Consider the following 27,942-nt stretch of genomic DNA (forward strand, 5'->3'; position numbering starts at 1 on the left):
ATTTATTTATTGTGCAGTTTATTTAAATTGTTGTATTAATCGGTTATCCAATCAAGGCAGGGGCCCCCAGTTACCAACGTGGTCCCCCTATCTCCTCTCCTCCCCCCCATCTGATGATTAGCAGAGTGGCAACAGCAGGCTGTCTACGCTCATTGAGTTCGAGCTCCTAAGCCTTCCAGTGGTTGTCTCCTGGGCCCCCTTTTGCCCTCAGAACAGCCTCAATTCGTCGGGGCATGGACTCTACAAGGTGTCAAAAGTGTTCCACAGGGATGCTTGCCCATGTTGACTCCAGTGCTTCCCACAGATCTGTCAAGTTGTCTGGATGTCCTTTGGTTGGCGGACCATTCTTTATACACACGGGAAACTGTTGAACGTGAAAAACCCAGCAGCATAGCCGTTCTTGACACACTAACCAGTGCACCCGGCACCTACTACTACTATACCCTGTTCAAAGGCACTTAAATATTTTTTCTTGCCCATTCACCCTCTGAATGGCACACATACACAATCCATGTCTCAATTGTCTGAAGGCTTAAACCTGTCTCCCCTTCTACACTGATTTACGTGGATTTAAGTGTAATCAATAAGGGATCATGGCATTCACCTGGATTCAACTGGTCAATCTATGTAATGGAAATAGCAGGTAATTCTAATGTTTTGTTTTGTATACTGTATATATTTCCTTTTTCTTTTTTTGCTGTCTCTTGGGCCTCCCACGGGCCTGGGCCCAGGGGCTTCAGCCCCGGTAAGCCCCTGCATTAATCAGGCCCTGCCTGCAAGTCACATTATGCTGGCTTGCAAAGTGATATGTAATTCGTTTTGGAATCCAGCCAGAGTGGGGATATCCAACATTTGGAGAGGAAATATCACCTGCAACCTGCATTTCAAATGACTGCCAGGGTTGGGAAGACAAATATATGAGAGTACCTGAAACATCTAAACATCAACCTGCTATAGAGTGTGCTGGGAAATATGATAATGATGGGAGTGGTTTTGGTTCAACACTGGTTATTAACACCAACACTGGGGTTCTTTAACACCACTGATTGTTAATTTATTTCTTTACAGAGTTAATTTAACTCCTGAATCAATACTAGAAATGTTACACTGGAAAATCAACACTAGTTAACACTGGCCAATTTGCTGTGTGCTATGAAAGGTACACATCACATCACAAGCATCCATATATTACAAGAACCTTTTAGAACCTCTTGACGGTCTCCGTCCCGTATGCGGGATCAACATCCAGCGAAAAATCCTATCGCCATATTCTTAACAAAATGTAAAAATTTTTTTTTCAAATATAGGACTATTTTATATCGTTTTATAGATACACCTCTCCTGAATCGAACCACGTCGTCCGATTTCAAAAAGGCTTTACAGCAAAAGCAAAACATTAGATTATGTTAGAGGAGTATATCGTAAAAGTAGCCACATAGCCATTGTCCGACCAACCACATGCATCACAAATAACCAAAAAACAGCTAAATGCAGCACTAACCTTTGGCAATCTTCATCAGATGACACTCCTAGGACATCATGTTACACAATACATGCATTCTTTTGTTCGATAAAGTTCATATTTATATATAAAAACAGCATTTTACATCGGCGCGTGACGTTGACTTAGTATTTTCCCTCAAATGCATCCGGTGAAACAACGCTACAATTTACTAAATTACTAAAATGTAATATTGTCATTCTAAGATAAAAGGGGATGCGATACTCAGAAAAATAGGCTACCGTTACAGGTCAGCACCATCTTGGAACAATCGTATATCAAATCTACTCTTGTATACTATTGTCAATAATCCCTTACCTTTGGAGAGATTGAAAATGTCTGTAAACACACCAGCCAGCTGGTCTGCGCATGCTCTGAGGACGCGGCTGGGGATGCCGTCTGGGCCAGCAGCCTTGCGACTCAAGTCGGCCATGGAGAAGGAGAGCCCACAGTCCTTGGAAGTTGGTCGCGTCTGTGGCACTATGTTATCCTCAAAGCGGGCAAAAAAACGTGTTTAACTTGTCCGGAAGAAAGACGTCGGTGGTTAGGGTAGGTTTTAATAGTCACAGTGTGTACAACATCTTCCTGGTCGTAATGCTGGTTATGCTGGTGAGTTACCGTCGCTCTGATATCCAACAGTTCTTCCCGGCTGTACGTAATTACACATATCATTTTCTGGGCTAACAACGTAAGAAATAATACATTAAAAAAAACAAAATACTGCAAAGTTTCCAAAGAACTAGAAGCGAGGCAGCCCTCTCTGTTGAACCATCTTTGGCGAGCAGAGAAAGGTCACTGTATATCCCTTGTTTAGATGGAGAAGAAGAGTCTATGGCGAGCAGAGAAAGGTTACTGTAAATCCCTTGTTTAGATAGACTCCTCTTCTTCTCTATCGCAAGCAAAGTAAGGTTACTGTATATCCCTTGTTTAGATGGAGAAGAAGAGGAGTCTATCGCAAGCAAAGTAAGGTTACTGTATATCCCTTGTTTAGATGGAGAAGAAGAGGAGTCTATCGCAAGCAAAGTAAGGTTACTGTAAATCCCTTGTTTAGATGGAGAAGAAGAGGAGTCTATCTCAAGCAAAGTAAGGTTACTGTATATCCCTTGTTTAGATGGAGAAGAAGAGGAGTCTATCGCAAGCAAAGTAAGGTTACTGTATATCCCTTGTTTAGATGGAGAAGAAGAAGAGTCTATGGCGAGCAGAGAAAGGTTAGTGTATATCTAGCTTGTCATTCTACCCCATACTGTACTATCTTTATCTTTTGTTGTGGTCTTAATGCTAAAACCTGTGTTTAGTGAAGAGGAGTCTATGTGCTCTCCTACCTTCACTTCCTCGTTGTGATCACGCCCCTGTTACATGCATCTTGATTGAACGTTTGTTCTCATAAGTGTCAGCTTCTCAGTAGCAGGATAGGGTCGTTTAAATGAGGCAGGCAGCTATAAATATTCAGCCTCTCTACCTCTGCAGTGGCCTCGTCCTCTCTACGTGCATGGCTGCAAATGGGGGACTGGGGAACTGACTATAGTTCCACAGGACCTTCAGGCATCTAATAGTATTACGCTGTACAGTGGTACAGTGTACTTCATTAGTTTCCTCAGTTTTGGAGAACACCTTATCTAATGATTTCATGCTACCTTTTTCTCTCTGTCTCCCTCTGTGTCTCTCTCTGTGTCTCTCTCTGTCTGTCTGTCTCTCTCGCTCTCTCTCTCTCACACGCACCCATGCACAAACAAACAAACACGCACACACGCACTTGTGAGTGCTGCATGAGGAATTTGTTATAGATATAAACATTTCTAATCCTGATAAATAGAATGGAAAATAAACAATAATTTGAATGTTTAATGTTCTTGTGGAAAGGTCTGGTGCATTTGCATCAGATTAATATTTGACCAAGAAGTTTTGATCTCAATCTATCCCGCTTCCTTTAGAATATAATTACATCTGTGTATGGTGATTAAAACATCACTTGATTTACAAAACCTACAGTAATTAGAGACTGGATACATTTGAAAAATAGACAGCTCTCTACAATCTAACATAACACCAACAATGGTAACTCAACCCAGGGTTTTAAATGTGTCTAAGTTCTATGGTTGAAAATGATCTTTACTCTAAATAATTTCTCTTCCAATTCTACGGTCACATTTTATCCTCATAGGCCTGATCCATGTATGCGTCCCAAATGGCAGCCTTTTCCCAATGAAGTGCACTACTTTTGGCCAGATCCTCATATGGGCCCTAGTCAAAAGCAGTGCACTATCAAGGGAATAGGACACCATTTGAGAGGCAACCAATGTCTACAGAGTTGATTGGTGTGTATCGGCTGACGGTCATAGTTAGAAAACATTGTTAGCGCTTTCACAATGCATCTCCCGTCCCTGTATGCTGCTTTGCCCTATCTCCCTTTTCATCTGCCTGAACTCTTAAAATGCACTTTCTGTCTGTCTGTCTCCCTGTCTGTCTCGAGAACCCCACCAGTGTGTGTGTACATGGTTGTATGTGGCGAGTGAGACCCGCCAATGTGTGTGTGTGTGTGTGTGTGTGTGTGTGTGTCATGGCGAATGAGTCCCACCAGTGTGTGTGAGTGGGTGTGTGTGCCCACCATTAAAACACCGCAGTCAGGGCTGAATGTGTCCCGAAGAAGAAAAGGTCAACTCCTTGGAGTGTTTAGCCCCAGGCAGCCCTCATGCTCTCTCACATTTTTTAATCATTGATCACATCTTGATCATGAAAAGGAAAAGCTGCAGTGATGTGTCTCAGGCAGCATGCCAAACGGCCCCTTATTCGCTATATAGTGCACTACTTTTGACCAGCGACCAAAGGGCTCTTGCCATGACAAAGGGAATTCATGTTTTTTTCTTAATGATTATTTACCATGAGTGGATGGGGATGGTGAAAGACCACTTCCAATCTTGTCACTGTAAGCCTGTACGCTACACTTCTAACTACACATAAATAAGATATATATTTCCTGTTGCAGATTGATTCGTTTCAGAGACATCAAATACCTAACAGAATAACAAAAATAGCACCTTGTGATACTATCTTGGAGGAAGAACTGTCTGCGTTGGAACATAATAGAAGATAGTCATTAAACATACAATATCCTTATCCTTCTCCATATCCTTAATAAGTGAGTCGTAGGCCAACCCTACCGATACTCTTTCTACCAACAGCCCATTACAACAAGATTTTTTTCCTAAGTTACTGTAACTACAGGAATTTAATAACAAACATCATGGGATTCTATTGGACTCTGGAGCTTAATCAATGATTTTGTATCAACAGCTTTGCCAATGCCGCATCAGGCTCCTGTATATCAAATCTCCAGTATTGTCACACACTCTCTCCCCCCCCCCCCCTCTCTCTCTCCCCCTCTCTCTCTCTCTCTCACCTCCTCTCCCCATGCTGATTTTCATTTCCTTTAGATTGGTCTGGCCTATAGGGAGGAAGTGTGAACCACCATGATATAAAACAGCTCTGCAGCTCTAATGAAGGAATGGACAGTTAAAAGGCTCTGTCTTTGAGATGGCTGGCGGTTCGGTTGATTGTCTTTCCACCTCCTCTTTCCAACCAAAAGTAATTTCTCTGAGTCATTACCCCTTCCTCTCCCTTATGTCTTTGGGGACTGGTAGACTTGATGTCTGGGGCTGCATCCCACACATGGAGCCCTATCTCCTTCACAGTGCACTACCTACATTTGGGACTCTGCCTGGGCCTGGCAGTGTAGTGTAGTGTAGTGTAGTGTGGAGCTTAATCTGCTGGATGTGAGACATTAACTCACGCAGCGTCCCTCAGGACTAGAGCTCCTCTCCCCTGACCGACGAAGAGAACACAGTGGCACTGCCCGCTGCCCACCAACCAAAGCTACACGCATGCTCCATCAGCCACCCCAGGGCAATGTTTGTGTGTGTGTTTGGGCAAACCTGAATATGTGTGTGTGTGTGGGTTTGTTTAAGTGTACCTCCATATATGTGTGTGTGTATGTGTGCATGTGTGTGTTTGTGTGTACCTGCATAATGTATGTGTGTGTGAATATGTGTTTGCATGTACCTGCATATGTGTGTGGGTTAAAATTCTCTCATAACAGTGTGTATGTTTGGATGGGAGGTAGGTAGGGAGGTTGGCAGGGAGGGATTCCTCTGTTAAACCATGGACACATACTTCCCGTCACGGAGGGCGATTGCATCCGACAGCTGCCTACAGCTATGTGTTAACAGAGTGAAGGAAGAAGAAGGAGAGAAAAATGGACTTTGGAGTTTTGCACTAAGAGATGGCATGGCCTTGGGTTGAGAACTTGAGAACTCCAAGTCAGACCATGAAAGAAGTAACAATAGATTAACTTCATTCCATTGATTCTTCTGTATCCGATTGGCAGAACTGGAGAACACCTTATCTAGGTGTCTCTCAGAACTGGAGAACACCTTATCACCTCTCTCTCGCTCTCTCTCAGGTAAATATTTGATCAGTCATCAGCTTGTGGTTGGGGATGTTATGCTGTTCCACCTCTTCTGCAGGGAAGCCTTCAAGTGGAAAAAATAAGCGTTCACATGGAATTCAAATGGCAGCATATTTCCTCCATAGTGCAGTGCATTACATTTGACCAAGACTCATAGAGCTCTGGTCAAAAGTATTGCACTTTATAGTGAAAAGGGTGCCATTTGGGATGTACAAAGAGTCTGCTACACCTTTCGTCCACAGACAGACAAATGAATGATAGCATGGACTTTAGAGGTACCCAGACTAACCTTGACTGACTGATTTGAGTTCCTTTCTGATGGTTTATTAGCTCTATTTCATTGAAGATATAAACAACCAATTTATTTGCAGTTAATTTCTCGTTTTGTTATCACTCCTCTCTATTTGCCTGTGGCCCGGATTGACTGTCAGAATGTAAATGAACAGAGGCACTGAGCTGAACTGTCCGTGGTGCTGAAAAGAGGAAGTGGGTTTGGTTTGTAGTGAACGCAGCTGCTAAACATGGCAACACTTTGGGTTGAGTCCCAAATAACACCATATTCACTATATAGAGCACTACTTTTGACCAGGGCTCTGGTCATAAGTAGTGCACTATGTAGGGAATAGGGTGCTATTTGGGACACAGACTGAGTGATGAATGTTGAACTCCTACTGAAGGCAAAACCGGGTAGGTGTATTGGTGGGTTTGACCTTCGGGTCGAAGCGTTGCTTTCAATAAAACTGCGGGAGCATTCAACAGTGTGCTCGCCACCTTAGAAAGTCACAGTAAACTGCTGCTCTATGGACAAGTCACAGAATAAAATCCTTTATTTTGTTCTATGAGTAATGTGTCCATCTTTCTTTCATAGGTTGTAATATCCCTCATGCATACAGTGGTGTTTTTGGACATTTCGAGCGTAAACAAAAAAAACTGCTTTATATGTTTAGAGAATATCAGAATTGCTCTCATACTTTAGTCTTCTTTAAACTCTGCTGGCTTTCAGGGCAGGGGGGGATTTTTGACACAGCCCAACAAAACATGGAATAATGTTCAAGATATCAGTTTCCCTTGGCGGCAAAATAAATCTAAATGTCATGAGAGGCTTTGGATGCATGTAGTCCTTCATTCCAGGCAGCTGTATTCAGACCACCCTGCTTATGCCCCCACTGCTTCCCATGATGACAGCATTTTGTGGCAATAACATCCAATGGCCTTTCACATTTTATTTGCGCCTTCCCCCCACCAACACACCACCTCACTACCCCATATCACTGTTCTGCACAGTAAAAAAAAGAACTCTATGCTTCATAGATCATGTATAGGCTACTAATCACAATGGTAATGTAAAGTTGGATGTTTTATTCACTGGCTGTGAGTGTAAGCCCTGTATTAATGAACCTGATTCATGCAAACCAATTATTTTCAATGTCCCAAATGGTGCCCTATTCCCTATATAGTGCACAAACTTTGACCACGGCTCGTATGGCTCCTTAGGGAATATGGTGCCATTTGGGAAGCATCTTACATAAATAAAGGTTCTTACATAGTCCTGTGGGTTCCTTAAGGTTCCTTGGAGAACTCATGCCTGATAAAGAACCTTTGAGTTAAGTGTATGGTTCTTGATGTGGCATCTACGGTTCTCTTGAAGTTCGCCTAAGATAGGGGGCGCTACAGCGCTTTTTGAAAAAGATTCGTGCCCATTATCCATTCTGTCATCATGAAGTGCTTTGAGAGGCTAGTCAAGGATCATATCGACTCCACCTTACCTGTCACCCTAGACCCAATTCAATTTGCTTACCGCCCCAATAGGTCCACAGACGATGCAATCACCATCATACTGCACACTGCCCTATCCCAACTGGACAAGAGGAATACCTCTGTAAGAATGCTGTTCATTGACTATAGCTCAGCATTCAACACCATAGTACCCTCCAAGCTCATCATTAAGCCCGAGGCCCTGGGTCTGAACACTGCCCTGTGCAATTGGGTCCTGGACTTCCTGACGGGCCACCCCAAGGTGGTGAAAGTAGGAAACAACATCTCCACTTCGCTGATCCTCAAAACTGGGGCCCCACAAGGGTGCGTGCTCAGCCCCCTCCTGTACTCCCTGTTCACCCATGACAACATGGCCATGCACGCCAACTCAATCATCAAGTTTGCAGACGACACAATAGTAGTAGGCTTGATTACCAACAATGACGAGACAGCCTACAGGGAGGAGGTGAGGGCTCTGGAAGTGTGGTGTCAGGAAAATAACCTCTCACTCAATGTCAACAAAACAAAGGAGATGATTGTGGACTTCAGGAAACAGCAGATGGAGCAGCCCCTATCCACATCAACGGGACCACAGTGGAGAAGGTGGAACGTTTTAAGTTCCTCGGTGTACATATCACTGACAAACTGAAATGGTCCACCCACACAGACAGTGTGGTGAAGAAGGCGCAACAGCGCCTCTTCAACCTCAGGAGACTGGAGAAATTTGACTTGTCACCTAAAACACTCACAAACTTTTACAGATGCACAATTGAGAGCATCCTAACAACGCATCACCGGGGCAAACTACCTGCCCTCCAGGACACCTACAGCACCCGATGTCACAGGATGGCCAAAAAGATCATCAAGGACAACAACCACCCGAGCCACTGTCTGTTCACCCCGCTATCATCCAGAAGGCAAGGTCAGTACAGGTGCATCAAAGCTGGGACAGAGAGACTGAAAAACAGCTTCTATCTCAAAGCCATCAGACTGTTAAACAGCCATTACTAACATAGAGAGGCTGCTGCCTACATACAGACTTGAAATTATTGGCCACTAATAAATGGAACACTATTCACTTTAATAATGTCAGATTAATAATATTTACATATCTTGCATTACTCATTTCATATATATATACTGCTCAAAAAAATAAAGGGAACACTTAAACAACACATCCTAGATCTGAATGAAAGAAATAATCTTATTAAATACTTTCTTCTTTACATAGTTGAATGTGCTGACAACAAAATCACACAAAAATAATCAATGGAAATCCAATTTATCAACCCATGGAGGTCTGGATTTGGAGTCACACTCAAAATGAAAGTGGAACACCACACTACAGGCTGATCCAACTTCGATGTAATGTCCTTAAAACAAGTCAAAATGAAGCTCAGTAGTGTGTGTGGCCTCCACGTGCCTGTATGACCTCCCTACAACGCCTGGGCATGCTCCTGATGAGGTGGCGGATGGTCTCCTGAGGGATCTCCTCCCAGACCTGGACTAAAGCATCCGCCAACTCCTGGACAGTCTGTGGTGCAACGTGGCGTTGGTGGATGGAGCGAGACATGATGTCCCAGATGTGCTCAATTGGATTCAGGTCTGGGGAACGGGCGGGCCAGTCAATAGCATCAATGCCTTCCTCTTGCAGGAACTGCTGACACACTCCAGCCACATGAGGTCTAGCATTGTCTTGCATTAGGAGGAACCCAGGGCCAACCGCACCAGCATATGGTCTCACAACGGGTCTGAGGATCTCATCTCGGTACCTAATGGCAGTCAGGCTACCTCTGGCGAGCACATGGAGGGCTGTGCGGCCCCCCAAAGAAATGTCACCCCACACCATGACTGACCCACCGCCAAACCGGTCATGCTGGAGGATGTTGCAGGCAGCAGAACGTTCTCCACGGCGTCTCCAGACTCTGTCACGTCTGTCACATGCTCAGTGTGAACCTGCTTTCATCTGTGAAGAGCACAGGGTGCCAGTGGCGAACTTGTCAATCTTGGTGTTCTCTGGCAAATGCCAAACGTCCTGCACGGTGTTGGGCTGTAAGCACAACCCCCACCTGTGGACGTCGGGCCCTCATACCACCCTCATGGAGTCTGTTTCTGACCGTTTGAGCAGACACATGCACATTTGTGGCCTGCTGGAGGTCATTTTGCAGGGCTCTGGCAGTGCTTCTCCTGCTCCTCCTTGCACAAAGGCGGAGGTAGCAGTCCTGCTGCTGGGTTGATGCCCTCCTACGACCTCCTCCACGTCTCCTGATGTACTGGCCTGTCTCCTGGTAGCTTCTCTATGCTCTGGACACTACGCTGACAGACACAGCAAACCTTCTTGCCATAGCTCGCAGTGATGTGCCATCCTGGATGAGCTGCACTACCTTAGCCACTTGTGTGGGTTGTAGACTCCGTCTCATGCTACCACTAGAGTGAAAGCACCGCCAGCATTCAAAAGTGACCAAAACATCAGCCAGGAAGCATAGGAACTGAGAAGTGGTCTGTGGTCCCCACCTGCAGAACCTTGCTAATTGCCTATCATTTCCACCTGTTGTCTATTCCATTTGCACAACAGCATGTGAAAGTTATTGTCAATCAGTGTTGCTTCCTAAATGGACAGTTTGATTTCACAGAAGTGTGATTGACTTGGAGTTACATTGTGTTGTTTAAGTGTTCCCTTTATTTTTTTGAGCAGTGTATATATATATATATATATATATATATATATATATATATATATATATATATATATATATATATATACTGTATTCTATACTATCTACTGGATCTTTGTTTATGCTGCTCTGACATTGCTCATCCATATATTTATATATTCTTAATTCCATTCCTTTACTTAGATTTGTGAAATTGTTAGATATTACTTGTTAGATATTGCTGCACTGTCGGAACTAGAAGCACAAGCATTTCACTACACCCGAAATAACATCTGCTATACACGTGTATGTGACCAATAAAATAAAATTTGATTTGATTTAGACTCTTCTCCATCTAAACAAGGGATACACATTAGAGTTCACATTGGCTGGGATTTGGGTTCATAGACCACAACAGGAGAAAGATACAGTGTGTAAGATATTGTAGAACCAAATTCTGATACAGTAAACCTCTCTCTCTCTCCCTCCCAAACACACACATCCACCCTTGTAGCATGAAGTTTGCCTTTCGCTAAACCACTTAACTCCAATTGACCAGTGGCATATTACAATCGCTCTCTGTCCGGTGGAGAACGGGACAACTCCTCTGCGCTGTGCATTAGCATAGATAAAATCCCATGACACTTTGGCTGTGTCCCAAATGACACACTATCCTCTATATAGTGCACTTATGTATGGCCCTGGTCAAAAGTAGTGCATTATATAGGGAATAAGGTGCCATTTGGGACGTAAACTTTGTCACTGGCAATTCGCTGGGAAAAACAAATTACGCTGAAACTTTAACACTGAAATGATCGGTCACAGAGGTGGCTTCCTCATAACTGACAATATTAGATAGTATCAGTCAAGGTCTAAAACCTGGTGACTTTACGAACCATTTCCCCTTTTATAAAACACTAGCAAGATATTATGTCATGGAGAGATAGATCAATAACTGAGATTTGCGAATGTTTTACGCTCACTGCAAAATCACCCTAAGAGCTGAGATGGATATCTGTAGCATCTCTCACGTAAGTGATTATATTACACCAGTTGAAGGGAGCAAAGCACATCTATTTCAGAGCAGTCCAAGGTCCTTTGGGTTATATATTGTAGGGGAGCTGCATATTAAAAAATGCACCAATGCCAAAGCACACACACAGTATTGCGGACAGAGCTACTGCTCCCCCACATGTTAGAGATGGGTACTGACTCTGTCCACACTTCCATCTCAGCAGCCTCTTTGGAATCAACTGGAGGATATATCACAGGAAGCACACACACACACACACACACACACACACACACACACACACACACACACACACACACACACACACACACACACACACACACACACACACACAGATGTGAGAACACACACACACACGTACACACATTGCACACACAGAAGCCAAACACACACTCACACGCATACAAACACTTCTTTGCAGAGAGGAGGTAAGAGCTCCATTTGACAAAATGCCTCTTTTTAGAATTTCTGCTGTAGTAGACTCATGGTCAGAGAAAATCTTCAAAAGCCAAATGGTATTCCTTAAAAAAGACTGTTACACAGACCAATTAAACATGGCCATGACTTAATAACACATTTTACCAATAGTCAAGTGGCTGACTGTTGTGCTTTTACGTTAGAATGGGTTGGTAGAGAGGCAGCATCCCAAATGGCACCCTATTCCCTATATAGTGCACTACTTTTGACCCGGACCCATAGGGTTACCAGCTCAATTGCCATTTGGGACACATACAGTGATTTCCCTCTGCTCTGTTGACGAGTCTCGGATAAAAGCCTTATTAACATGCTGCTTAAAAATGACCTTGAGTTGAAGACAAGTGTAAATGCTGCTGCCCCAACCTTTCAACGCCATTAATGCCTCACTGCCAGAAATCTTTCAATAAAATATGCTCTCTGCCTAAGCTGTTTTATACTAATAACAGAGTTCAATCCCATTGGCAGAGCCATAAATTTTTTTAACAAATAATCTAATTAAGAACGCTTTGCCTTTGTCATAAGATTGTCAACACAGTCAAAATGCAAAACTCCTGACCCTCAATCAGTTTCCATTATTTCAGACAATGCAAAGCAGGAAAAGTTCTAAACTGGATATGAACTTTAAATGATAATGCTATTTCAGATGAGGCATCGCCAGAGGATGTAGCCAGAGGGATGTAGCCGGAGGGATGTAGCTACAGCACAATGGGATATCTGATTAGTGCCGCTCTTCTGTTTATGACTTGATTCTAAAATACTGTTCTCTGAAGACAACCTAAACTGAAGGACAAAGATCTTTAGCGGTGAAATACTTATATACGTTTCACCAAAGGTGCTTCTTGTTCACCTTCGTGTCGTGTTCTTGCCTTCTTTTAAACAGATGAAATGGATGAATATGGTCACTTGATCAGATTCAGATCTAAGGAAGTCATCTTAAACCTATTTTGGGAGCATGTCCCCATTCAGAGACTTATCCTGTATTGCAGAAATAGGAAAAGTGAGCAGAAGCTAAGACACACACATACCAATTGGATTACAAGCTATTCTACAGCGAGGACCCAAGGAGGATAAGCCTGTCTCTAATGTGCCGGTGCATAAAGGTATAAATAGAAAGACATCAAAAGACAAAAAAATGAGGCAGCTGTGTAATTGACAGAATAATAAAGCAGTTGATCATTTTTAAATGGTAAATATGCCTAAGCACTTTAAATCAAACCTCTTAGTGTGTCCTTTGTTGAACCACCCTGTATGCAGTCAGTGTAAGTTAGGTCCAAAGTGCTAGAAGTCTAAACCGGTGTCGTCCTCTTGTGTACTAGGATATAACTAGGGTTCCGATTGTATTTCCTAGTGAGGTCACATGGTCAGGGAAAACACATGGTCCTATGTCATATCAGAATGAGGAATGAATGTAGCTACTGACTTCACTTAAGATGGAGCACAATATTTCAATTATGCGTATCCGTGTAATGTTGTTGAGCCTAAGCTACTAAGATATTTAGACAACAAACTGTTCCAACATATTTTTGTCCCAGGACTTGAGATGCCAAACTTTATATCTTCTGAATTTTGTAATGGATCGTGTTTTATTTTTGGAACAAAATATTAATATTTGATTAGGCCAAATACCACAGTGAGGACAGATACTTGCAAAAAGACTTGCGGTTTAAGTTATGCATAATTTAGTGGCATTTCTATTTGATGTTCATGAGTTCATCTTCAAAAGGCTAAGCCTGAAAAACACATTCTGAAAAACCTGTTAAATCAATCATAGGCTAAATTATGTATTTAAAGTATTGCTTTTCATTTTGTTTATAATATGAGTGAAAGGGGTTTATAGACAGACCAGAATGGGCATCTAATGATTGAAGTAAAAATCTGAGTTACTGAACTGCCTAATGAAAATTTTTGCTGGTTGTAAGTACTCCTCAATATCACGTCAGATACTGAAAGCCTTTCATTGAGCAATGTGTTTTGTATAGAAACGGTCGACCTACAAAGATAAGGTCAAAATGTGGGTGAATTGCACATGATTCGACTGTGAACGGCAGTATACTTTAACAGCCAGTGTGTGACAGAAAAGCAAAATAAAAAATCAATCACAAAACACTAAGTTGACCACAGGTTAACGCCAACATGGTGCAGCTACAGCATTAGGAACAAAATAAAGTGTGTGTCTGTCTGTGTGTGTGTGAGCGTGTATGTGTGCGTGAAAAACTGAACCTTATGATAGTGTTCAGTACTGTATGTTTATGAACATGTTTATCAATTTCAGTCTACTGAATGTATCTGTGTTTTTGATGGAATGTCAAAGCAAAACACTAATTAGAGCACAAGAAATGAAAAAGTATTTATCTTTTTTACAATGTCACATATTTCATATTTGTTCACAGGTCTGCACAAAAATGACGACAGTACACTTGATTCAGCACACAAATGTTTTATCCCCTTTTCTCCTTCCTTTCTTTCTTTGAAACTTATCCCGTTCCAGAGAGTGATTGAGTTTCAACTTGGCCCCGGCTTAAATGTGATATGGAACACTTTCTCCCAGACCGAGCATCCGTTCTCAGAATCACAACTACTGTTATTTCCCCCTCTCCTTTCTGAGGGATATCCAAATTTTTTCTCCTTTAAATAGTTTGTCATAATTTTATCTTGGTAAGGAACACAGTGAGTAGTCAGAAATTGTCTGAGATTTGTAACTGTTAGGCCTCTGTATCTTTCTTATTGTTGTCAATAGGGCTGTACTGTTGAAGTCTGAAGTTTACATACACTTAGGTTGGAGTCATTAAAACTCGTTTTTCAATCACTCCATACATTTCTTGTTAACAAACTATAGTTTTGGCAAGTCGGGTAAGACATCCACTTTGTGCATGACACAAGTAATTTTCCAACAGTTGTTTACAGACAGATTATTTCACTTATAATTCACTGTATCACAATTCCAGTGGGTCAGAAGTTTACATACACTAAGTTGACTGTGCCTAAAATCATGTCATGGCTTTAGAAGCTTCTGATAGGCTAATTGACATCATTTGAGTCAATTAGAGTTGTACCTGTGGATGTATTTCAAGGCCGACCTTCAAACTCAGTGCCTCTTTGCTTGACATCATGGGAAAATCAAAAGAAATCAGCCAAGACCTCGGAAAAAAACTGTAGACCTCCACAAGTCTGGTTCATCCTTGGGAGCAATATCCAAACACCTGAAGGTACCACGTTCATCTGTACAAACAATAGTACGCAAGTATAAACACCATGGGACCACGCAGCTGTCATACCACTCAGGAAGGAGACGTGTTCTGTCTCCTAGAGATGAACGTACTTTGGTGCGAAAAGTGCAAATCAATCCCAGAACAACAGCAAAGGACCTTGTGAAGATGCTGGAGGAAACAGGAACAAATGTATCTATATCCACAGTAAACCAAGTCCAATATCGACATAACCTGAAAGGCTGCACATGCGGACAATGGGGACAAATATTGTACTTTTTGTCCTCTGGTCTGATGAAACAAAAATAGAACTGTTTGGCCATAATGACCATCATTATGTTTGGAGGAAAAAGGGGGAGGCTTTCAAGCCAAAGAACACCATCCCAACCGTGAAACACCGGGGAGGCAGCATCATGTTGTGGGGGTGCTTTGCTGCAGGAGGGACTGGTGCACTTCACAAAATAGATGGCATCATGAGGATGGAAAATTACGTGGATATATTGAAGCAACATCTCAAGACATCAGTCAGGAAGTTAAAGCTTGGTCGCAAATGGGTCTTCCAAATGGACAATGACCCCAAGCATACTTCCAAAGTTGTGGAAAAATGGCTTAAGGACAACAAAGTCAAGGTATTGGAGTGGCCATCACAAAGCCCTGACCTCAATCCCATAGAAAATTTGTGGGCAGAACTGAAAAAGTGTGTCCGAGCAAGGAGGCCTACAAACCTGATCTAATTACACCAGCTCTGTCAGGAGGAATGGGCCAAAATTCACCTAATTTATTGTGGGAAGCTTGTGGAAGGCTACTCGAAATGTTTGACCTAAGTTAAATAATTTAAAGGCAATGCTACCAAATACTAATTGAGTGTATGTAAACTTCTGACTCACTGGGAATGTGATGAAAGAAATTAAAGCTGAAATAAATCTTTCTCTCTACTATTATTCTGACATTTCACAATCTTAAAATAAAGTGGTGATCCTAACTGACCTAAGATAGGGAATTTTTACTAGGATTAAATGTCAGGAATTGAGAAAAACTGATTTGAAATGTATTTTGCTAAGGTGTATGTAAACTTCCGACTTCAACTGTATATAATGGCATATCTAAACACAACAAGCTCTCACAGTCTCACGTCAGAATTAGACATTCATCCATGTTTCTCAAATGTCAAATTTCGAAGTTGTTCCAAATGTCAAATTTCAAAGTGTTTGAGGTTAAGTTCAGGTAATAACTCAGACTTTTGAAGGTTAGGGTTAAGTTTAGCCATTAACTCTGAAATCTTAGGCTTGGGTATTAAGTCTGAATGGTTAAGGTAAGGGTTAAGGTTTGGGATAGGCTTCAAACAAAAATCTTAAAAACAACTTTATATTTCTGGATTTGGATATGCAACCTTTTGCACTAGAAGCAGATGCTTACACACATTTACCACTGCCAAAGCCCTAGCAAAATTCAAACCTTCTTGAAGGTAACAGCACTCACTGCTGCCCCTAGTGGCTAATACTGACTTGTATCACAGGTGACCTGTCTGTCTAAACAATATTGAGACAGGCCCTCTCTGTGCTATGTCTAATATAAGCCTAGCTTTCTGATGTCATGATGCCATTCACAGTTCCACCTTTCCGCTTTGTTCTTACCTTCAGTCTTGGTTGATTTAAAGGCTATATTTGTCAGCTATTTTTACCCACACGCAGCTCTAATTGGGTCTGATGACGTTTACATTTGTGCTGTGGGTTGTGAGCAAAGGCAAATGCCCGTTCTCTGCAAGTTAATGAAAATATTAAGTATTGTTATTGTTCTTCTACAGTGTACAGTATTGTCGTTCATCTGATATATCGTTCAGTTCTACATGCTGAACAATCAAATCACTTCCATGTAAAATGAAATACATAAATAAGTGATGCAGCAGTCTTATTATGACAAAGCGATTTTAGCAAGTTGAATACCCACTCGCATCCTCTCTTCCTCCATGTGCAGACAGAGTTCTATTGATAGTTATATCATTAAAATATTCATATACTTTTTATACAGTGCAGATAGCTAATAACGGCCTGTCTGAAAGGCACATCACCTTTACCCCTTCATCTGTCTCATCTAATGGTCTTTTCTATAGGTCTGTCTGTTGTCCTTCCATCCCTCTATCCATCCCTGCACCCTGCCCTCCACTCCTCGTCCAATCCCCCTCTTTGATTTCTCTTTCCATCCCCCCAGCTCATGAATTGCATTTCCCCTTCAATCTACAGGAAGTATTTGATCTTTTAGCAGATTTATTTTATCAACATGACCTTGCTCTGTCTTTGCAGTGGCAGTTACACTCATGAGCAGCGGCCGGACGGGGAGAGAGAAATAATGCCCCCTCCCTACTGCCTCCCTCTCTCCCTCCCTCTTTCCCTCCATCTATCCCTCCCTACTGCCTCCCTCTCTCCCTCCCTCTTTCCCTCCATCTATCGCTCCCTACTGCCTCCCTCTCTCCCTCCCTCTTTCCCTCCATCTATCCCTCCCTACTGCCTCCCTCTCTCCCTCCCTCTTTCCCGCCATCTATCCCTCCCAACTGCCTCCCTCTCTCCCTCCCTCTTTCCCTCCATCTATCCCTCCCTACTGCCTCCCTCTCTCCCTCCCTCTTTCCCTCCATCTATCCCTCCCTACTGCCTCCCTCTCTCCCTCCCTCTTTCCCGCCATATATCCCTCCCAACTGCCTCCCTCTCTCCCTCCCTCTTTCCCTCCATCTATCCCTCCCTAATGCCTCCTTCTCTCCCTCCCTCTTTCCCTCCATCTATCACTCCCTACTGCCTCCCTCTCTCCCTCGCTCTTTCCCTCCATCTATCCCTCCCTACTGCCTCCCTCTCTCCCTCCCTCCCTCCCTCCATCTATCCCTCTCTACTGCTTCCCTCTCTCCCTCCCTCTTTCCCTCCATCTATCCCTCCCTACTGCCTCCCTCTCTCCCTCCCTCTTTCCCTCCATCTATCGCTCCCTACTGCCTCCCTCTCTCCCTCCCTCTTTCCCTCCATCTATCCCTCCCTACTGCCTCCCTCTCTCCCTCCCTCTTTCCCGCCATCTATCCCTCCCAACTGCCTCCCTCTCTCCCTCCCTCTTTCCCTCCATCTATCCCTCCCTACTGCCTCCCTCTCTCCCTCCCTCTTTCCCGCCATCTATCCCTCCCAACTGCCTCCCTCTCTCCCTCCCTCTTTCCCTCCATCTATCCCTCCCTAATGCCTCCTTCTCTCCCTCCCTCTTTCCCTCCATCTATCACTCCCTACTGCCTCCCTCTCTCCCTCGCTCTTTCCCTCCATCTATCCCTCCCTACTGCCTCCCTCTCTCCCTCCCTCCCTCCCTCCATCTATCCCTCTCTACTGCTTCCCTCTCTCCCTCCCTCTTTCCCTCCATCTATCCCTCCCTACTGCCTCCCTCACACCAAACAAAAAGCTCCTGGCTTTATCGGTAAGCACTAGCCCTGAGAACTCGAATTACCTCTGGATTGCGTCCTAATGGCAACCTATCCCCTATGTAGTACACAACTTTTGAACAGAGCCCTATTGGGCTTGGTCAAAAGCAGAGCGCCATCTAGACAATAGGGTGCCATTTGGGACAAAGTCCTGGTTTCAGTCTCAGCACCATTCAGCCATCATTCCATTTCACAGGACAGAGGAAGAGGATGCTCTTACAGCTTTTCTTTCCTCCACATAATTCTTTTGTCGAGTAGTTTCTTGTCTTAATTATAATTATGTCCTCGTTCCATAAGCTTTATATCTGAAATTGGACTACTTAATTTCGCTCGTTTTGTCCTTGAGAAAGATATTGCAATAATTTTACTGTAGGGGGTGATGAGACATGGGAGGAAAAATGAATACCACAATTGCACCATCTCAAATCAAATCACATTTTATTGGTCACATACACATATTTAGTAGATGTTATTGCGGGTGTAGCGAAATGCTTGTGTTCCTAGCTCCAACAGTACAATGGTATCTAACAATTCACAACAATACACACAAATCTAAAAGTAAAAGAATGTAATTAAGAAATATATAAATATTAGGACGAGCAATGTCGGAGTGGCATTGACTAAAATACTGTGATGACCTTGAGATAGAAGCTGTTTTTCAGTCTCTCAGTCGCAGCTTTGATGCACCTGTACCGACCTTGTGCTCTGGATGATAGCGGGATGAACAGGCCGTGGCTCGGGCGGTTAATGTCCTTGATGATCTTTTTGGCCTCCTTGTGACATCAGGTGCTGTAGGTGTACTGGAGGGCAGGCAGTGTGCCCCCGGTGATGCATTGGGCAGACCGCACCACCCTCTGGAGAGCCATGCGGTTGCGGGGCGGTGCAGTTGCCGTACCAGGCGGTGATACAGCAAGACAGGATGCCCTCAATTTTGTGAGGGTCTTAGGGGCCAAGTCAAATTTCTTCAGTCTCCTGAGGTTAAAAAGGCGCTGTTGCGCCTTCTTCACCACACTGTCTGTGTGGGTGGACCACTTCAGATTATCAGTGATGGGTACACCGAGGAACTTGAGGTTTTTTCACTTTCTTACTCTTACATTAGAACTTCTTATGATGTGTTGTAAGTGGGTACACAGAGGCTATAATGCTTGAGGGGTTCATATGATTCAGATTTGATGCAATTTACACTCATAGCTATATTGGTCTCATTGAATCTCCATGTAATCAAGAGTTATCATATTGTACATTGCCATGGGCAGTTATTGGTACCAGGCTGCTAACATCTACCTTAAGATCATACAGTGGGCCGTATGGAATAAGGGTCTTTTTTTAAAGTTGCATGTAGTCTCATAAGGAGAGTGTGTCTTGGAGTATTGATTTAATGAGACTCAACAACATTGGTTGGGCTTTCAAAGACATGGTGGTGCTATTGAGTCAGTCAGACCTGATTCTGTCTCTTCTGTGTTTAAGCCATGAAGAGAAATGTTTACCCGCCTCACTCGTGTTATTACCGACATCTCCACATTTCACCCACCACTAATACATTATCTCCACTTCATTATTTAAACAGTCCATCACACACACACACACACACACACACACACACACACACACACACACACACACACACACACACACACACACACACACACACACACACACACACACACACACACACACACACACCTACTTCTGAACGACACGATAGAGCCAATGTTTTTCTCTAGAGAGCGTAACCCACCTAATGCACATTATATATAACCATAAGCAAGACTAAAGGAGCAGGGAATTTGTGCTGACAAGCCAGTAAGGAGGTGTATGTGTGAGACTAGGGAGAATTCCTATTGTTCTGGTATTCTGGGGCCTTGGGAAATAAGTGCTGACTGTTTGAAGTGGTTGCAAAGGAAGAATTGAACTCTGGGGACCGTGCTTAAAGCGTAGAGAGATACAGACAGAGGCTATCTAGCTCAAGCTAATAATATAAGCGTATATACACAACAAGTTTATTATTAAAGTCACAACATGATAAGGTTATGTGCGTGGATGGACCCTTAGGGGGGATAAACTGGGCTCTCTATTAGAATTCATTAACTGGTTGAAAATACTGCTGTAAATTAGGATGTAGACATTATTAAAATAACTAATTGAAATAATTTTCTGCTTCAGACAGAAAATATGCAATTAATCTGAAATAATTAAAACATACATTTTTGTAATTTCAGAGGACAATAGTCTTCATGTGGTCCCCTGTGCTGTTTTAACTCAGTCCCAACAGAGTCCTCCATCCTACTACCTTACCTTGCAGGAGGCTCCACACATGGGAATCATTGGCAGGGCAGCAGACAAGACAGACGATTAATCGGTCCAATGTGTTCTCCTTCTCCAGGATCCTGTCTGGCACGTTTAGGATGTTGAGCCATCAAACTGCAATCTAGTCAGGCCACAACAATTAAACCACACATGCCCCATTCATCTAAATGGGGGACACTGGCTTCATTCTTTATAAATCAAAATGACTTGTCACAGCAGAGAGAAGAGCCATGGCTGAAGAAGAATAATAACACAGGTGTTCATCTCTAAGGGTTTGGAGGCTTATCATTACAATTAGTGAGAGTGTGTATAATATACAGTATACTGAACAAAAATATAAATGCAACATGTAAAGTGTTGGTTACACTTTATTATTTCTCTCAAATGTTGTGCACAACTTTGTTTACATCCCTGTTTACATCCCCACCCATGGCTGCCCACCCAGGCCCACCCATGGCTGCACTCCTGCCCAGTCATGTGAAATCCATAGATTAGGGCCTACTGAATTTATTTCAATTAACTGATTTCTATATATGAACTGTAACTCAGTAAAATCTTAGAAATTGTTGCATGTTGCATTTATATTTGTTTTCGGTATAGTTGGGTCAGTCAGTCCAATAATACAAAGAGGACTAGGTCTCCCTCAGCCTGTCTGCCCCCCTCACTCTCAGCGACTGACACACATGACCCGAACCCACATCCAGCAAAGAGAGTTCCTCCAGTCAGTGGCGGACTTACCATTAGACATATATATATTATTAATAATTTTTTTAAATGTGGGAACTCAGTTGGGGTCTCAACTTACTGTTGCGATTTAGAATATTAGAATACACAATGTTGCAATTTCGGGGGAAAAATGTATACTGCATCAGAAGTTTTCCTCTTATTATGTCAGTCACTGACAGTCACTCAATTGGCCAATTTCAGCTACCATTTTATAGATTGGTAGGTAAATTAGTTTGGTAGGTAAACCAGCTTTCTAAACCTTGTAGTAATCATTGCTGAATTACTGACCGGGCACGAAGGGCACCTCCAGGGGACCCCCCTAAACATTTTGGGGGGGCCCTGACCTCCAGGAGGCCACCATTGATTTTGTTAGTCAACCAGATACCATATGAACATACTGTACATTAAAAACGCAGTATCATATGATGCAAAATGCATCCTACAGGAATGATTTATGTATTTTGAAAGTTACATATCTTGAAAATGTGACTGCTGACAAGCAAAACATTTTGGGACTATGTCAACAATGGGCTAATGAAACAAATACCAAAATATAAACTCAGCAAAAAAAGAAACGTCCTCTCACTGTCAACTGCGTTTATTTTCATCAAACTTAACATGTGTAAACATTTGTATGAACATGACAAGATTCAACAACTGAGACATGAACTGAACAAGTTCCACAGACATGTGACTAACAGAAAGGGAATAATGTGTCTCTGAACAAAGGGGGGGTCAAAATCAAAAGTAACAGTCAGTATCTGGTGTGGTCACCAGCTGCATTAAGTACTGCAGTGCATCTCCTCCACATGGACTGCACCAGATTTGCCAGTTCTTGTTGTGAGGTTATCTCACTCTTCCACCAAGGCACCTGCAAGTTCCCGGACATTTCTGGGGGGGATTCACCCTCCGACAGGTCCCAGGTCCTCCGACAGGTCCCAGACGTGCTCAATGGGATTGAGATCCGGACTCTTCGCTGGCCATGGCAGAACACTGACATTCCTGTCTTTCAGAAAATCATGCACAGAACGAGGAGTATGGCTGGTGGCATTGTCATGCTGGAGGGTCATGTCAGGATGAGCCTGCAGGAAGGGTACCACATGAGGGAGGAGGATTGACTGTAATGACAACAAGCTTGGTCCAATGATGCTGTGACACCGCCCCAGACATGACGGGCCCTCCACCTCCAAATCGATCCCGCTCCAGAGTACAGGCCTCGGTGTAACGCTCATTCCTTCGACGATAAACGTGAATCCAACCATCAGCCCTGGTGAGACAAAACCGTAACTCGTCAGTGAAGAGCACTTTTTGCCAGTCCTGTCTGGTCCAGCGACGGTGGGTTTGTGCCCATAGGCGACGTTGTCGCCGGTGATGTCTGGTGAGGACCTGCCTTACAACAGGCCTACAAGCCCTCAGTCCAGCCTCTCTCAGCCTATTGGGAACAGTCTGAGCACTGATGGAGGGATTGTGCGTTCCTGGTGTAACTCGGGCAGTTGTTGTTGCCATCCTGTACCTGTTCCCCAGTTGTGATGTTCGGATGTACCGATCCTGTGCAGGTGTTGTTACACGTGGTCTGCCACTGCGAGGACGATCAGCTGTCCGTCCTGTCTCCCTGTAGCGCTGTCTTAAGCATCTCACAGTACGGAAATTGCAATTTATTGCCCTGGCCACATCTGCAGTCCTCTTGCCTCCTTGCAGAATGCCTAAGGCACGTTCATGCAGATGACCAGGGACCCTGGGCATATTTCTTTTGGTGTTTTTCAGAGTCAGTAGAAAGACTTCTTTAGTGTCCTAAGTTTTCATAACTGTGACCTTAATTGCCTACCGTCTGTAAGCTATAAGTGTCTTAACAACCGTTCCACAGGTGCATGTTCATTAATTGTTCATGGTTCATTGAACAAGCATGGGAAACAGTGTTTAAATCCTTTACAATGAAGATCTGTGAAGTTATTTGGATTATTATGAATTATCTTTGAAAGACAGGGTCCTGAAAAAAGGGGCGTTTCTTTTTTTGCTGAGTTTAGTTTTGGGGTGGAGTTAATCCTTTAAGTTTTATTGTGTATGGCTCAACCTGTGGAAATGCTGTGATTCACAGACACACGATGACCACAATTTGAATGCTGCAACTGAGACAGAATGATGTCGAAGGATTCTCTGAGATCCCGAGTATAACTGGACAGGTAGGAAAAAAATTGCCTAGTTTTCATGGCACATTGTAAATATCTGACTGCTACTAGGATAGTATTCTGTACAAGACACAAGACCAAATGTGTCACATGAGGTTGGTGCAACTTTAATTTGGGAGGAAGGGCTCGTGGTAATGGCTGGAGCATAATTAGTGGAATGGTATCAAATACATCAAACACATGGTCTGCCACTGCCCATTCCATTTGCTCCGTTCCGGCCATTATTATGAGCCGTCCTCCCCTCAGCAGCCTCCACTGAAATGCATGTGCCGGATGTGCAGGAGCTTGGAGGGATTTGTAGTCTTGCATGTCTACTTTGATGCTAATAGCATTTTCGAGTCTGAGAGTAAATTGAGCCGAATATATTGATAAAAGTCACCTTATCAGAGAGAGTTTTACAGAGTTATCAAAACGTCACGTCAGGGAAATCCTACATGAACACATACCTTGTTTGAAGTGTTTCTAAAATCCCCTATGGGAAAAATCTGTTTTTTCTCGGTTTTATGGGTATTATGACTTGTCCACTGTAGGGCTAGAGTTTTAAGAGTGTTTCACTTTTTAAAGCCATAAAGTGTAAATGCGTGGCTCGCAACGGGCCCAAGACCGCAGCGTGTTTGACTGAAGCCGGAACACATGCGCTGGAAGATACTGGGACATCTTCGAAAAATATGCATTATTATAGCTCAGCTGCTGCTATAGATGTCAAAGTATAATTTGTTCAGTAGACATTTCACGTATTATTTCACGAACACAAACCAGACCATGTATCCCAATGTTTTCTTACAGGTTTAGTCAATATCACCGTATTTCAAAGGATAGTTTTGTAAATCGTTGTAGTCTTTTATTTTGAAACACCGCGGAAACCCCGGAAGTAAAGCACCGATCCAGCACTTATTTACATTGTCATCAATATTTGCAAAGCAGTGCAGAACAAGCAGTTTTAGTTTACTACAATTGTTTCTAAAACCGCAATGCCACCATATACGGTAAGGAAGCTTTTTTTATGTGTGTGTAGATAAACCTTGAACGCTACATTTGTTATTAACGAGCAGGGACTTGTTGTAGTTTAAAGTATTAGTTCGACTGCCTCTGTAATGAGTGAATAAGCCTACTAGGTATGTTGTTTAGCCTAGCCTACATCAGATTTACTAGTGCTGACTGCCACATGCAGTTATCAAGCTACAAAATTCCACTGTGCTAATGTGGATTTGATTAGGCTTTTACACGATATTTCACTGGTGAAGTTACAGTAACTATGTTGGTCAATTAACCTCATAGTTTATTCAATGAATAATGCTATCTATGTTCTCTTTATAGAGATGACAGTGCCAGTGGTGAACCTTTCTTTTGCTGCGTGTGGATTCCTGGGTATCTACCAACTGGGCGCATGTGGAGCCATCCTGAGACATGGAGGCAAGCTGGTGAGCTCTCTCAGGGCATGTGCCGGGGCATCTGCTGGAGCTCTGGTGGCTGCAGTGATGGTCACTGCTCCAGACAAACTAGAGGTAAGATAGTAAGGTCTTCATCATCATCATCATCATCATCATGCTATTCTTCTTTCTTCTATTCCTTGTACATTTTTGTTGTGTTTAGGCCTACTGCTGGTTTGATACATTTGGTCTTTTTCCAATAGAGTGTCAAAGAATTTACCTTCAGATTTGCGAAAGATGTCAGAAGCCAGAGGCTTGGAGCTGTGACTCCTGGATATAACTTCATGCTTACACTCAGGTAGTCACTTACTAACTCTGAGAGAGCTATACACTGAATATACCAAGATTAGGAACACCATAATATTGAGTTGCACCCCCCTCTACAAGTTGTCGAAAGCATAGCCCATGTTGACTACGTAGTGCTTCTCACAGTTGTGTCAAGTTGGCTTGATGTCCTTTAGGTGAAAAAAATCCATCTTTATCCGGTCTCCTCCCCTTCATCTACACTGATTGAAGTGGATTTAATAAGTGACATCAATAAGGGATCATAGCTTTCACCTGGGTTCACCTGGTCAGTCTTATGTCATGGAAAGAGCAGGTGTTCTTAATGTGTTGTATACTCAGTGTATAGAACAGTCATATTCAGATGCATATGCGCACATAGTTAGACAGGCAGAAACACAGAGAGCCAGTTGGTTGGGTTGAATGGGAATAAGTGCTCTTTATGTTTTGTACACTGTGTATTTCTATGCGTTAAAGCCACGTCTAGATAACTGGGTATGTCAATCTTTTTTCATTTGTAACACCTTTATAATAAATGGAGCTATTCATGTGTGGGAGTAAATTCAATCTAAGGCTATAGAACTGAACAATGGTTGCATTTGTATCTTCATTAAGGGCACGCATTACACAGCCAACAGATCGTGTAATAAGTGCATGTTTTATTATAGAGCCGTACAGTGTTGTTAAATTCATTATTAAAAACATGACAAAAAAGCATCTGTCCCTTTGTTCTCCCCAGGGAGGGCATCGAAGAGTTTCTGCCTGGCGATGCCCACAGTAAAGCAGGCAATCGCCTTCACATCTCTATAACACATTCAAAAAGTGGCAAGAACACCATCGTGTCCAGCTTTGCCTCCAGGGAGGACCTCATAAAGGTAGCCTGCCACAAGCCTGAGCAGATTATATTACTGTACCTTGGCTTTAACACATAATGTTGTCGTAAATGTTTGAGGAGCATGGCCATTGTTTTCCCCCTGATACACTGCATTGTTGGGTCAGTTCTGTGTTTTAGCCAGTCAAGTGACAGAGCAATGCATATCTAACAATATGTGTGGGTCAAGGAACATTTACAAATTTCTTTCACTACACATTTTAGGATTAGGTCTGAGCTAATTCTTTTGCCTCTTTTAATTTAAGGCACTCTTGGCCAGTAGTTTTGTGCCTGTCTATGCTGGAATCAAACCGGTGGAATGGCAAGGACAGGTAATAACTTTAACTGCATCTCAAACTCAACCAATGGATGTTATCCATTAAGAGCTTATTGTTACTTTTTGTTTGTTTATAACTGAAAATCTATAAACTAACTGTAACACATATCCTTCAGAAATGGATTGATGGGGGATTCACGGATAGTCTCCCCATCCTGCCAGAGGGACGTACTATCACAGTCTCCCCCTTCGCAGGTCCCCAAGACATCTGCCCAAAACACAGAGGGCTCATGAACCTCCACCTCAAACTGGCCAACATGGACGTAATGGTGAGTATAATCACTGTTTGATTACATGTTCACAGGGATACAGACAGTACACATCTTCAACAAGTGTGTATTGCATTCATTGTATGGTTTTGCACATCATTTTGCCTGGACAGTTCTTTTGCAGTATTTAAATTGGTTCGATTTTGTAGATGTTGATGTTTTGTGCTGTTTTTATCCCTCAGTTTTCCAAGGAGAACATCATCAGGTTAAACCAGTCCTTATTCCCTCCATTAGAGGAAAGGATGAACCAGTATTGTAAAGAGGGTCATGACGATGCAGTGAGGTTTCTGAAGAATGAAAACTGGATCCAGTAGTGTTGTATTTCAATTGAGTATTTTTATTTTTATTATAGTGTTTTTACTTTTAAATATGGTGGAATCACATTATTTATTTTCGATTTTAAAGTGTGTAAAATAAAGAAAATACAATCATTTAAGTAAAATGTATAATTTGCTCTTTGAAAATCCACTGTAGCCCATAAAATCAACAGTAATAGCTACTCTATAATCTGAGGAGACGTTGGAATATCAGCCAACTGCATGTAACTATATCTCTCATGTGAGGTAACTAGGTGAAAATCAGTCTTTGAACACGCCTCACCATCAATTTCCAGCAGCGATCCATTACCCCTGAGCCAGTAGTGGCAGGCGGTGGGGAAATCAGTAGAGCACTTCACGGAAGTACATAATATAACGGGCAGTGGCGTCACGCTAACCTAGCGGAGGTCCTTCAGCTCCTCCAGGACAAGAATGGAGTACCCCTTTGATGTTACCATAGAAATGGTTGTTTGAACTCAGCACGTTCTTCTCTCCACCTGAGGAACCATTTAACTTCCTCCGGTCCTCGGGTATTGACGTGCACTGTGTTCAAGAGATCATTTTTTTTCCCGGTGGTTGAACTCACACACACTCACTACACACACCTCCCTCCGGATCTTCTGAGGATACTTCTTCTTCATGCCTGGATAGAAACCAAGGCAAAATGTGCTCTGTTTAAATGACTCACGG

The 27,942-nt window shown here is 42.9% G+C and overlaps 1 protein-coding gene across 1 annotated transcript; it reads left to right on the top strand.

Annotated features, from left to right (window-relative positions):
* Positions 1 to 24,586: 24,586 nt before the first annotated feature.
* Positions 24,587 to 27,371, top strand: pnpla4 (patatin-like phospholipase domain containing 4). Its single transcript, XM_014150228.2, has 7 exons — positions 24,587 to 24,732; positions 25,064 to 25,251; positions 25,380 to 25,474; positions 26,198 to 26,333; positions 26,596 to 26,661; positions 26,783 to 26,935; positions 27,118 to 27,371. Exons 2-7 carry the CDS (start codon positions 25,066 to 25,068, stop codon positions 27,247 to 27,249), a joined length of 768 nt encoding a protein of 255 aa, XP_014005703.1. The 5' UTR covers positions 24,587 to 24,732; positions 25,064 to 25,065; the 3' UTR covers positions 27,250 to 27,371.
* The last annotated feature ends 571 nt before the right edge of the window (positions 27,372 to 27,942 follow it).

The sequence above is a fragment of the Salmo salar genome, chromosome ssa16, assembly GCF_905237065.1.
Source record: "Salmo salar chromosome ssa16, Ssal_v3.1, whole genome shotgun sequence".
Lineage (NCBI taxonomy): Eukaryota > Metazoa > Chordata > Actinopteri > Salmoniformes > Salmonidae > Salmo > Salmo salar.

What these genes read in the sequence shown, in the direction of transcription:
- pnpla4 (XM_014150228.2), top strand. Translation starts at nt 25,066, where the DNA reads ATGACAGTGCCAGTGGTGAACCTTTCTTTTGCTGCGTGTGGATTCCTG. An exon ending in AACTTCATGCTTACACTCAG is followed by an intron (nt 25,475 to 26,197) that starts GTAGTCACTTAC and finishes TGTTCTCCCCAG; the next exon opens with GGAGGGCATCGAAGAGTTTC. An exon ending in CCAGGGAGGACCTCATAAAG is followed by an intron (nt 26,334 to 26,595) that starts GTAGCCTGCCAC and finishes TTTTAATTTAAG; the next exon opens with GCACTCTTGGCCAGTAGTTT.